General features: G+C 54.2%; 2 protein-coding genes and 1 pseudogene across 2 annotated transcripts in view; 2 read left to right on the forward strand and 1 right to left on the reverse strand.

The window, feature by feature from the left end:
* GAB3 (GRB2 associated binding protein 3) overlaps positions 1-12768 on the forward strand; it is a 289515-nt gene that overhangs the window by 112430 nt on the left and 164317 nt on the right. The window lies entirely within an intron of this gene.
* On the forward strand, positions 7818-8556 carry LOC145713871 (cytochrome c oxidase subunit 4 isoform 1, mitochondrial pseudogene; annotated as a pseudogene).
* On the reverse strand, positions 9969-11363 carry LOC145714602 (EKC/KEOPS complex subunit LAGE3-like). The gene is made up of 3 exons (XM_081794225.1): positions 10992-11363; positions 10537-10665; positions 9969-10286 (listed from the first exon to the last, which is right to left on the reverse strand). Exons 1-3 carry the CDS (start codon positions 11243-11245, stop codon positions 10148-10150), a joined length of 522 nt encoding a protein of 173 aa, XP_081650351.1. The 5' UTR covers positions 11246-11363; the 3' UTR covers positions 9969-10147.

Consider the following 12768-nt stretch of genomic DNA (forward strand, 5'->3'; position numbering starts at 1 on the left):
CGTGGGGCACGAAGGAGTTTGGGTGCCGTCGATGACCCTAGGGAGTCTTGAACGGAGCGGGACGGGATGCAACTTACGTCTTATCAGGTCCCCAGTGCCTGCTGCGCTGGGAAGGGGACCAGGGCAGGCAGGACAGAAGTGGGGAGACTGGCACGCAGGCGAGAGACCCCCAGGCTGCGGCCAGTGGAGGTGGGGAGAAGGGAACGGGTTCCGATTGGATCTTGACGGGAGAGCCACCGGGGTTTGCTGACACGGATCGGACGTGGCCCTGGACCTCCTCAGATGCGCGGGACCCCTGCAACGGGTCACCCTTCCTCCCATAAAGGGAGCCCAGCTCCTCCAGAGTCCAACAGCCTCCCCACCTGCTTCCCTGCTCGCCGACCGCCCACCTGCCACACACGGCCACCGTTTTCCCGACGTTTAGTTCAGAAACAAGGTTCCGGGAACAACGACAAAGAAGCTCATGCCAAAACAGAGGGGACAGCTGGGTTTCCGGGACCACGCGCCGGGGCCAGATTCCTCGGCGGGGGAAGAGGGAACAGAGGGGTAAGGCACTGCCGCCTCGGCCACTCGGGGCGGGCGCAGGACAGGGCAGCGGGGGTGAGGGGTCCGGGCCGAGCGGGCACCACGCCGAGGAAGCTGGGCGCTCGGGCCTGGAGAAGGAGACTTCCAGAGCCCCCTGGCCCACGTGGGGCCCTGGCACGAACCCGCTCATAGCTCCCCAGGTGCTGGGGACAGGGCGCCCGAGAAAGGTACGGTCCGACCCCCGAGAAGTCCGGAGGGGATGCCGGGACCCAGCCGCGGGGAGACCCCTGGGCGCAGCCACGGTCTGGGGATGGCTTCGCCGCATCACCCTGGGCGCCCCCCTCCTCGCCATCAAGTGCTGCTGGTGTCGGGGGCCCCTGCTCGGACCCGGCGGGACCGGCCACGGCCAGGGGCAGGTGGCAGAGGCGAGGCCGAGGCTGACCGTGCCACCAAGGAGCCAGGACGACCCAAGGACAGAAGGGGCGTGAGGTTGTCCACATCCCAGAGAAGGGGCACGTGGTGACAGACGGACACGGTGAGGTGCAGATAAATTAAATCAGTAGGTGGTTGGGGGTATAAACAGGAAGACGGGGCAGGGGCTGGCACGACCCGGGGGCACGAGGGTAGGAGGGCGGGGATATTGCTGCTGCCAGGGTCAGGACCCTTGGTCCTGTCACCACCGCCCCCACGCAGGGCCCAAAGAAAGGCACTAATGAAGGGGGCCCGGGTGTGCGCAGGGCACGAGAGACCGGTGACCACCCCATCCCCGCCCCCGTGCCACCCGATCCAGGGCTCGGCCCCGAGGTCACCTCAGGCCTGGGACGCCCCCTCCTCACCGGTTCCGCCACCCTCAGCTGTTGCCGCACACGAGGCTGATGGTCTGTTCCAGGTTTTGCCGCAACTTAGGCTTCCGACAGGAGGCGTCTCGGCCCGGAGCGGTGAGGACCTGGGGGAGGAGGGCTCCCCCGGAGCCGGGCTGGCGAGGAGGGGCCGCTCCCTCCCTTGCCAAGCCGTCCTCCCCTGCCTGAGCTCTTCTGTCCCTCCTGCGTCCACGCACCCCGCTCTCTGCGGGTCCCCGGCACGTGGGAAGGGCTGCAGCCCCCCACCTCTGCACACGCTGCGACTTGGCCACCCCGAAGCCACCGCCTTCTCTGCTCGGCGGCCACAGTGCGGCCCTTCCCGGGAGTGGTTTGGACCCGCTGTCCCCAAACGCCCCGTCCCCTCCTGGCCCACACCCCACACCCCATCTCCCCATCCCCTCCTGAACCCCAACCCCGTACCTCATCTCCCCGACCCCTACTGACCCGGAATCTGCACCCAACCTCCAGGTCCCCTCCTGACCCCCACCCCGCACCCAATTCCCCATCCTCTCCTGATCCGGAATCTGGACCCAACCTCCAGGTCCCCTCCTGACCCCACCCCGCACCCAATGTCGCCATCCCCTCCGGACCCCCATCTGCACCCCGCACCCGATCACCTTGTCCCATCCTGACCCCCACCCGCCACCCCAATTTCCCGGCCCCTCCTGGCCCACCCTGCACCCAACCTCCAAGTCCCCTCCTGACTCCCACCCCGCACCCCAAATCCCCATCCACTCCCGATCCGGAATCTGCACCCAGCCTCCAGGTCCCACCTGACCCCCACTCTGCACCCAACCTCCCATCCCCTCCTGACCCTCACCCCATACCCGACCTCCCTGTCCCGTCCTGACCCCTACTCCTCACCTGACCTCCTCATCCACTCTTGACCCCCAACCCTACCGAGCACCCGATCTCCCTGACTCCTCCTGACCCCCACCCCCCACCCAACTTCCTGGTCCCCTCCCGACTCCCACCCCGCACCTGACATTCCTGTGTCCTCCTGACACACGCCCCCACCCCGCACCCGACTTCCTTATCCCCTCCAGACCTCCAGCCCGCACCCCTTGCCAAATCTTCCCGTCTCCTCCTGACCCCCACCCTGCACCCCGTACCCCATCTCCTCATCGCCTCCTGACTCCACCTCGCACCTGGTCTCCCCGTCCCCTCTGGAACCACACCTCACATCCCATCTCCCTGTCCCCTCCCAACTCCCACCCTGCACCTGACTTCCTCGACCCCTCCTGACCCGCACCCCACACCGACCCTGTCTTTGCAGGTCTTCAGGATCTCGCTGTCAAACACAGTGAGCATTCTAGGGCCTCATCGCCCTTGACCATCAGCAGCACCCCGGGGAGAGGATCGCTCTCTCCTCCCTCCTGACCACCTCCTTCCTGCCCCCAGTGTGTGTGTGTGTGTGTGTGTGTGTGGGTGGGTGGGTGGGTGTGTGTGGGTGGGTGGGTGGGTGTGTGGGTGGGTGGGTGGGTGGGTGTGTGTGTGGGTGGGTGGGTAGGTGTGTGTGCGGGCGCGCACGTCTCACTCCTGTTCCAGGAGGCCACCCTGCAGTCTTAGGGTCCCTCCCTCCCCTCCTCAGTCTCTGCCGCCGGCTCCCTCTCTGCTCTGCCACCTCGGAGTGTCCCAGGACCCCAGGGCTCGGTGCGTGGGCCACTTGTCCCCCTATACCGGCTCTCGGCTGCCCGTGGCGAGCTCGTGCAGGCTCGGGGCTCTCTGGGCCGTGTCCTGGGCCCCAGATTTGTATCTTCATCGCAGACATTTGCCCACACTGCAGACTCCTGTATCCAGCTGCCAAGTAGACATCTCTATTCAGATTTGAGTAAGATAACTCAAATTTAACACGCAAAAAATGATGTCCACTCTTGCACTCTTGTTATGTTTAACCATAACAATAATAGTACTTAGTGAAATAGCCTAAGGGAAGCTACAGAAACCTGTAAAGAAGCCTTCAATATGCATTGGTCCACTGTGGTTAATAAATACTTGTGTTTTTTTTTTTTAACTTGTTGAGAATATCAAAGTTTTGTTATAATTGGAAAATACCTTTCCTTGCCATTTCTTCATTTTATCTTTGCTCCTGGTCTTTTGGTATAGAGTGGCTTAAAACTTTTTTGTTTACGTGATCCATTGTTTCAGTATAATTTGCGGTTTGCATTTCCTATGAAAGGCCTTCCTCAGTATAAAATTACAAAAATATTCACTGAGAACATCTTCTAGTACTTTAAAACTTTAACATCCTGGGAGGTAATTTTCGTGAGAAAGAACATTGGTATGTAAGTTTGTTTTCTTTCCAAAAGGTTTTAGTCAAGGTGTCCCAAACCACTTAGCGAATAATCTGTATTTCTCCCTTGAGGTGAAATGTCATCTTCAGCACATTCTAAACCCCCCTTCAGTGTAATCTTGCACTTTTGTTGTTCCAGCTAATTTAGGTTGGGTGGGACAGGATGGCCTGTCTAGGGCAATGATCTGAACGACATGGTCTGGAACATTGGGAGTGAAGGGAGGAAAGAGAGAGGAAGGGAGAGGAAAAGGAGGAGGAGGAGGAGGAGGGGGAGAGTGAGTAGAAGAGAAGGGAGGGAGGAAGAGAGGAAAAAGGACAGAGGAGACATAGAGAAACTCTCCCAAGCAGAGGAAATTGGTTTCTTCTGGAGTGCCAGGAGGCAAGCTCACAGAAGTGTCAGTCAGCCGGGTGACATTTCAGAGGGATTTGTGGCTCTCCAAGTCTTCCCAACAATGTCAGATATCCTCGCGACCACTGCGAGGAAGCCACTCTTTGGTGCTCTTGCATTAAGGACAGAGGCGCGGGGAGGTTGGAGACCCAGCTGCCATTGCAATGGCAATGTGACAACAACTCTCAGGACCTTTTCTGAGGTGGGTTTTCTTGACGTCTCCACACTTTGGCTGCCTGCGCTAAGGGACCCCACCAGCAAGGTCAGAGAGAGGCCGGGAGGTTCCTTCTGGGTCTGGACGCAATCATGTCAAGATTGGAGTAGTGGTTCCCAGGCTCTGGGTTACCCGAGACCATCAGACGTGACCGTGTACCACGTGGTCACCTTTAAAAATGGCTTCCCGGCAGCGTGTACCCAAACTCTACCTAGAGTTTGCCTTCGGAGAACACATGGTCCAGGTTGCGCACTGGTGACAGTTGGGTTCTCTGCTTCCCTGTCCTGCGATGTGAATGGGAGTCTGTTGGCCTCCCCCAGCTTCACCCACTAAGTCATTGCGAATCACCCAAATCACCCCGCATTTCCTGAGGCTGTTGCTTGAAACCCACTGACCGTTCTCATCTGTATGAGTTGGAGTACTTTGGTTCTAAGAGACAAAACGCAGCTCTAAGTGGGAAGGGAAGTGCTCATTGGTGAGACGCCCACGTATACACAGAGGGTCCTGCTGGAGTGTGCAGCACACCACTGATCAGCACAAGTGTGTGAGCAAACCATGTGAAGCCAGAGAAAGAACCATCTTAAAGGAGGAAAGGTAATTGTGCCGACCCCGCAAGCAGGACAGAGACTGGTGGCTATCCCCACTGGCAGGGACACAGACCTCATAATTCTGGAGGCCTTGGGCAGGGCGCTCAGAAGGGTCTTGCCTCAGTAGTGTAGCGGGAAAAACGAATCCTCCGCTGAGCTGTTCTGGTCCCACGCAGCAAATCTTCAAAAGCCAAGACTCAAAAGGATCAATCTTTTCCCACTCACTTAACAGCATCCCTGAGCAAAGCTCATGACTATGTTTAGGAATACAAAGACATCCAAGGACACCTGGGTGGCTCAGTTGGTTGAGCGTCTGACTCTCGATTTGGGCTCAGGTCATGGCTCCAGGGTCGTGGGTTCGAGCCCGGAGTCGGGTTCTGTGCTGAGCGTGGAGCCTGCTCAAGATTCTCTCTCTCACCCTCTGCCCCTCTCCCCCGCTCGCTCTGTCTCCAAAATAAAAAGAGAAAATTCTAACCTTTAAAACAGGAATACAAAGACATCCAGAACCCAAGGAAAAATCACACTGTCTGGCATCCAGCCCAACATTACCAGGCATGCAGAGAAGCAGGAGGATCCAACCCGCGATGAGAAGACAAATCAAGCAATAACAGGCATCCAGATTGGCAAGAAAGAAGAAAAACCGCCCTCATTCTCAGACATGATTACGTATATAGAAAATCTAGTGGCGTCTACAAAAGAGCTATCAGACTAATCAGGGACCTTAGCAAGTTTTCAGGATTCAGCATATTTTAGAGAGAGCTACTTTAAGAACATGTACACATTAAAAATAAGAGGCTTAGGGGCACCTGGCTGGCTCAGTCCATAGAACATGTGACTTTTGATCTCGGGGTCATGAGTTAGAGCCCCACATTGGGCATAGAGCTTATTAAAAAAGAATAAAGTAAAAGGCTTCATTCTCCCTGTTGAAAATATGGGAAGAGATGGTCCCCTCCCCTTCCTTAAAGCATTTACTTTACACGCCTTGTAAGTTCTTTCTTTGTTTCTTTGAAAATAGGTAGTATTTTTTAAAGGGTAGAGGCGCCCGGGTGGCTCAGTGCTCGAGTATCCGACTTCAGCTCAGGTCATGATCTCATGGCTCATGACTTTGAGCCCTGCATCGGGCTCTGTGCTGTCAGCACAAAGCACGCTTCAGATCCTCTGTCTCCCTTTCTCTCTGCCCCTCCCCCACTCCTTCTCTGAATGAATGAATGAATGAATGAATGAATAAATAAATAAATAAATAAATAAATAAATTTAAGGAAAAAAAGGCTAAAAGAGCCCCTTGCCATCTTTATAACCCAGGAATGTGTTCTTCAAGGACCTGGGAAACATCTCTTTGGAATGTAAACATCAAGCAAGATTGTGTCCCGATCTTCAGTTTCTGTGGGAGGGTAGAAGCCTAACTTCAGTAGGCACCTTGCTCCAAGTTGCAAAACTAGCTCCTGTCATAAAGGTATGAAAAAGCTTATTTTTTCCTTGGATAAAGCCGATCAATTGTATTAGTCTGCTCAAGCTGCTATAGCAAAGTACCTCACACTGGGTGGCTTACACAACAGAAGTTTATTTTCTCACAGTTCTGGATGCTAGAAGTCCATGATCAAGGTGCCAGCAAATTCAGCTTCTGGTGAGAATTTGCTTCCTTGCTTGTAGAGGTCCACCTTCTCCTCTGTCCTCACACGGCCTCTCCTCAGTGCAGGTGAGGAGAGAGCGGGGGAGTAGGGGCGGGGAGGGAGGGAGAGGAAGAGGGGGGTGCTCTCTGGTGTCTCTCTTATAAGGACACCAGTCTTATTGGACCAGAGCCCCATTCTTATGACCTCATTTAAACTTGCTTCCTCAAAGGTCCCATCTCCGAATACAGCCACACTGGGGTTTAGGGCTTCAGCATATTAATGTGGGGGAGGGAACACAAACGCGCCGTCTGAAACAGCCACGACCTAATACACACGGCCACCCCAGTTCCCAGGGAAATTCAGGATGAACTATGTGCGGGGCCTGGTGGCGTCACGTCCTCTTACTTGAGGTCTACTTGTGGTGGATGTTGAGAACACGTGATGAGCTCTACCCGCTTACCTATACAAAAGGGTGAAAGCTCCCTGTCTTTGGAATCTCTTAGCAGATTGCCTGTGATGCGCATCACATTCTGGTACAATGCCTACTCAATGAGAAAACTGTTTTGCTTCCGCAATTGTGGAGACTTTTTCTGGGTTGGCAGATGATTTGGTTCTATTTTTTTTTTTTTTTTTTTTTTTTTTTTTTTTTTTTTTTTTGTCAGCTAGGAAAAATGCCTGAGAAGAGCCCTCTTCATAGTAGAGGGAAGAGGGCAGGGGGAAGAGGGAAACAGGTACCCCCATTGTGCCCTCCGTTTCAAAGAGGGCCAAATGAAGATTTCAAGGTACAAAAGGACCTGGGAGTATAGAGAAGCCACTGCAAAGCCAGGATTGGGATTCTTATCAACCTTATGTTCTCCTCAATTCTTTCTAATTTTTTAAAAATGTTTATTTATTTTTGAGAGAGAGAGACAGAGAGACAGAGAGACAGAGCGTGAGCAGGGGAGGGGCAGAGAGGCAGAGGGAGACATAGAATCTGAAGCAGGCTCCAGCCTCTGAGCTGTCAGCACAGAGCCCGACAAGGCGCTGGAACTCACTAACTGTGAGATCGTGACCTGAGCCAAAGTCAGCCGCTTAACAGACTGAGTCACCCAGGCGCCCCATGTTCTCCCCAATTCTTACCTACTTTGCCTGCGTTTGCCCATTTCTGCGTTTTTCATTAGTCGCATGGATGTTCCCTGGAGCCGGAAGAAGGAAAAACACTCTCCCAGTCTCCTGGTGGCTCCACTCAACCGTGCTGAGGTTGGAGGGATAGGGTGGCTAAGACAGTAGGTGCTTGAATCAAACAGACCCGGCCTCTGTCGGCCTCCATTCTTCGCCTAGAACCGGTGTAGAGACGACAGTACCCAGCTCACCAGGCTGTCCTGAGAATTACACATGACGATGTGGGTCGGGAGCATAGCGTAGCGCCTGCACACAGAAGATTTTGATTTCATTCTATTTTCCCAGGGTGGTCACCACAATCACAGCAGGCACTAGTGGCAGAATTCTGGCTACCAGAGTGGTTCGCCTAATTGGCAAGTGAGGAATTTCCACCTCAGTGTTGGAGCACGTGGAAGCGTCATGAAGAGTGAAAACTACGCTCTCTCGAGTTATGTCGAATGGCGTGACTATCCCCTGCCTGCTGTGGCCCACATCGACAACGTCCGCCAGCCAGAAGGCCTCGAAAGAGAAGAGGCCTTCCTGCAGCATCCTCTCCACTGATGAAAAAGCTGAATCGTGCCACATTCAGTTCAACGAGAGCTTGGCTGAAACGAACAGGAGCACAAACAAGCAGAAGACGGTTGTAGGCACCACCATGTTCTCCATCAGCCGCTGCTCTCGTTCTGATCTGGGAGAAGCACTGCGTGTACGGCCCCATCCCGCAACCTCTGAAGAGGAGTGGGGTGGCCAAGCAGACCGAGAGGATGCTCGACTTGGAAGGCCAGCCCGATCCAGGGCTTCTCAGTCAAGCGGGACTACGACAAAAACGAGTGGAAGAAACAGTAGCCCGCCACTCGGCCATCTGAGCCTCGCCTTGTCCTGCAACCTCCACGCGGCTCGGTGTACTTGCTGGGAACTGTTGTGTCGCAGCACCGATGCTAACAGGTGAGCAGTTTACGTGACAAAAAATATTTCCCCCAAACTATGCTACACTGCCTCTCTCTCTGCCTCACTCACCCCGACCAATTGTCCCAGCACTTGTCTTCTCTGATTTGAAACAAGGCCAGGAAAGCACAACGTTCTTATTCTAGTGTTTCTAAGTTCTTTGCTCATGCAAATTGAGGGTTTTTTTTTAATATGTGAAATTTATTGTCTAATTGGTTTCCATGCAACACCCAGTGCTCATCCCAAAAGATGCCCTCTTCAATACCCATCACCCACCCTCCTCTCCCTCCCACCCCCATCAACCTTCAGTTTGTTCTCAGTTTTGAAGCGTCTCTTATGCTTTGGCTCCCTCCCACCCTAACCTCTTTTTTTTTTCCTTCCCCTCCCCCATGGGTTTCTCTTAAGTTTCTCAGGATCCACATAAGAGTGAAAACATACGGTATCTGTCTTTCTCTGTATGGCTTATTTCACTTAGCATCACACTCTCCAGTTCCATCCACGTTGCTACAAAGGGCCATATTTCATTCTTTCTCATTGCCACGTAGTACTCCATTGTGTATACAAACCACAATTTCTTTATCCATTCATCAGTTGATGGACATTTAGGCTCTTTTCATAACTTGGCTATTGTTGAGAGTGCTGCTATAAACATTGGGGTCCAAGGGCCCCTATGCATCAGTATTCCCGTATCCCTTGGGTAAATTCCCAGCAGTGCTACTGCTGGGTCATAGGGTAGGTCTATTTTTAATTTTCTGAGGAACCTCCACACTGTTTTCCAGTGTGGCTGCACCCAAACTGAGTTTCTCCTTGTGGCAGAAAACAGATCCAGCCACGACAGGGATGCGGGGAAACCACCATTCTGCTGGTGCCAGAATTCTGGCACATTTTCTGGAGAGCCACTCTGTATGATAGATCTGCCTCTTGGAATCCATCTTAAGAAAACAGCCATTCACGCAGAGACTTACATGCAAGAATCCCACCAAAACATTATGTGTAATAGGAAAAAAATTGCGAGAAACTGAAGTGTTGAACAAATGCATCATAATACATCTTGTACGTATCCATGCAGTAAGATATTTTTGAAGAAGTTTTAGACAGAGGGAAAGCCCAAAAATGTTTCAGGGGAAAAAAAAAAAAAAAAACAACTGATGCTAAACTTGAAGAAGCTTACTCCTTGCTATGACTGTTATACATTTAACGTATTCCTACAACCCTAAAGCCACGAGAGTATTCTGAAATCCTGACGGTAGTCAATGTTGAATGACAGGACCCAAGCAATCTTAATTTCCTTTCATTTCGTCAATTGTATTCGATTGCCTTGTACTAGAGTACTAGAACCAGAACCTCCCCTCCAACCTGAGGACACATGGGAGAAAATCTGGGTGCTGAAAAGAAACTCAGATACGGAACATTAACTCAGTTTTATTATCTGTATTCTTTAAGCAGCAATCAAAACAAGTGGGCACAGAGCACCCACGGGCCAGTACAGGCAAATAACTAAGCCCCAGAAATAAAGTGGCAACTACTGCAAAGGTCATGCCCCTGGGGAAGGGCACATGGCCTTCCACTGGATACTGTCATGGACTCAGCCCCCTTTTCCAGGCCGAGGCCTAGAAAAAATCGCGGGCACCAAGTGCTGCATGGTCTGCACCACCATGGAAAGCTGGTTGAGCAAGGAGGCGGTGGAAATCTGCAGGAGGACAGGGTCTTCAGCAGTCAGTCGGCTAAAAGTAAGGGGAAAAGGAAATCACTTTAGATTTGATAACTCCTGGCCCTCCTCACTCCAATCTCCCCCCTCAAGGTTACCCCTCCGTGTCTCCCTTAGAGCAACCCCTGAGGCGGCCACAGACCCGGGGCCCCATGTGCCTCCTTAGACCAAGCCCTTGGTGTCTGCACATCTCCAACCGAAGTGGCCGTCGGGCAGAGGTTACCTCAGCTCCCCACTGCCTCCCGCCAGCCCCTTCTAGAACTTACATAAACAAGTCACTGCCAATCACCGTGAGCTCCGTGTGAACCGCTTCGTGGTAGCATTCGGCACTCGAGGTCAGGTACTGGTAGGTCAGCTCCGCATCCACGTAACACAGGAAAGGCACCGTGAGGGCACTGGTGGACATTCGGTTAAGGCATATCTGGGTGGACCTCATGGAGGAGGCTTCCTTGCCCATCGGAGGCCCGCCTGCCCCCGGACCGCCCTTAGGGCCACCCAAGACCACCTCGGCCGCCCCTTCGGGAAACGTGCATCGCGGCACCCCCAGCTGCTTCCTCCAGCCTCCCTCGGCCCCCCCACCCCCACCCCCACCCCCACTTCCCTTCTGTGCCCCCGCAAGTCCCCGACACCTCTCCCGCCCATCCACCGGGGCCGCCACCTGCCTCCCCTCCCGGCCATTCCCCGCCGCCCCCCGACCTCGGGAGCTCCTTGGAAAGGATACAATTCCAACACTTGCTTTTCTGAGGCTTCCCCGGAGGCCGAGGCCGAAGCCTCTTCCCCCTGCCTTGGGGCGGGCCATGCCCCCTCGACCTGGGGAGCTTCCCCAGCCACGGTGCCCGACGTCGCGGTGCCGTCCCGGCCTCCGGGATTTCCGGGGCCACTGGACGAGCCAGCACTACCCGTCGCACCACCGGCGCCGTCGTCCAGGATCTGCGCGCCGTCCGCGCCGTCCGCGCCGTCGCCCGGGGCCTGCATGGCCGCCACACCCGCCCGCTCAGAGGCCGCCGCTAAACCGCGCGCCCCGCCGACCGCTGAGGCGCTGGGACTGCTTCACGAAGCTCCGCCCCTCCGTGCGCAAGGCTGCTGGGGATACCCAGGGCGCCTGCGCAGACAGACCTCTGGTGAGGTTTCTGGCATGTGATTGGTTCCCGCCAAGCTGGCCCGACTGCCCACGGGCCGCCAGGGAGACCCCGTCGGCGGCGCTGGAGAGCCAGGGCTCCCTGACGAAGCCCCGCCCCTAGTACGCGACGCAACTCAGTCTCTGGCGCGCGCCTGGGCAAACAGGCCCCGCCTATTCTGGACGGAGGGTTAGAGTAGGAGCGTGGGGTTGGCGGAAGGTGGAGTGACGCCAAACAAAGGGGGACAGAAAAAGGGGCAAATGTGGCGCGGGTAATGCGGTCAGGACGTGGCTGCCTTAGCTTTGTGGGGACACTGGCCACCATGGTCAGGACTTGGAGAAGTGTGCACTGAGGGAAAGAATCTGCCGGTATCCCTGTGGTCCCTCGGTGCGTCTAAATTGCCCCATCGATACATGGCGGGTGGAGGGTGGCAAGCCGAGGGAAGTTGGATCGTTTTACAAAGTGTCTGCCAATCTCAAACTTTCCCGTTTCTAAGAATAACGGCATTCCTCGGTTGCAAGAGCTATTGATATGTTCTGGATAGAAGTCCCTTATCAAACATGATTTTAAAATACATTCGCCCATTTTATGGGTTGTCTTCTCACTTTCTTGATTGGTACTGTTTGCAGAACAAAACTTTTAAATGTTGACATAGTCGGTTATAGGCGGTTTCTTTGTCACTTATGCTTTTGGCCCCCATTCTATACAGAGAAAGGCAGATACTCTGTGCAGTACACAGTCCCACTGGGCAGTCACCTGTGTCAAAGAGTGGTGACTATATGCATGCTGAGGTCACGCTCCTAAAAGCAGCTCATTCACTGGGTTCGATGGCTAATTCTATGTATCAGCTTGCCTGGGCATAGGGTACCCTGACAGAACGTTATTTCTGGGTGTGTCTGCAAGGGTACTTCCGGATGGGATGAGCGTTTGAATCTGTGGACTCAGTAAAGTAGACCCCCAATGTTGAGCAGGCATCGTCCAATCCACTGAGAGCCTGAATGAAACAAAAAGTGGAGGAATGAAGGAGGAATTTGGTCTCTTCCCCAGGCCTTTCCTCTGCCTCACTGTTGAGCTGTGACATCACGTCTCACCTTGTCCTGCCCCCTGGGACTGGCATTTACACTGCTACCAGCTCCCTTGGTTCTCAGACCTTCAGACTCAGGCTGAATTACACCATCAGCTTTGCCGGGTCTCCCGCTCAGCTTGCAGGCAGCAGGTCATGGGACCACTCAGCTTCCATTCTCATCTATCCTATCTATCTATCTATCTATCTATCTATCATCTGAGCGAGGAAGGGGAGGATCCACCACCTCCAACTTGATTGCCTTTTCTCCTCTCTCAGCCGCTGGAGAGCTGAAAACCCTTTCCTCCTCCGAATTT

Source organism: Panthera onca, chromosome X (genome assembly GCF_046562875.1).
Source record: "Panthera onca isolate mPanOnc1 chromosome X, mPanOnc1 haplotype 2, whole genome shotgun sequence".
NCBI classification, from domain to species: Eukaryota; Metazoa; Chordata; class Mammalia; order Carnivora; family Felidae; genus Panthera; species Panthera onca.

Bases quoted from the DNA above. Each gene is read 5' to 3' on its own strand.
- LOC145714602 (XM_081794225.1), bottom strand. From the start codon at position 11,245: ATGCAGGCCCCGGGCGACGGCGCGGACGGCGCGGACGGCGCGCAGATC. The intron at 10,666-10,991 runs GTATCCTTTCCA...AATGTCCACCAG, and splicing joins GAAAAGCAAGTGTTGGAATT to TGCCCTCACGGTGCCTTTCC. The intron at 10,287-10,536 runs GTAAGTTCTAGA...CCTTACTTTTAG, and splicing joins ATTGGCAGTGACTTGTTTAT to CCGACTGACTGCTGAAGACC.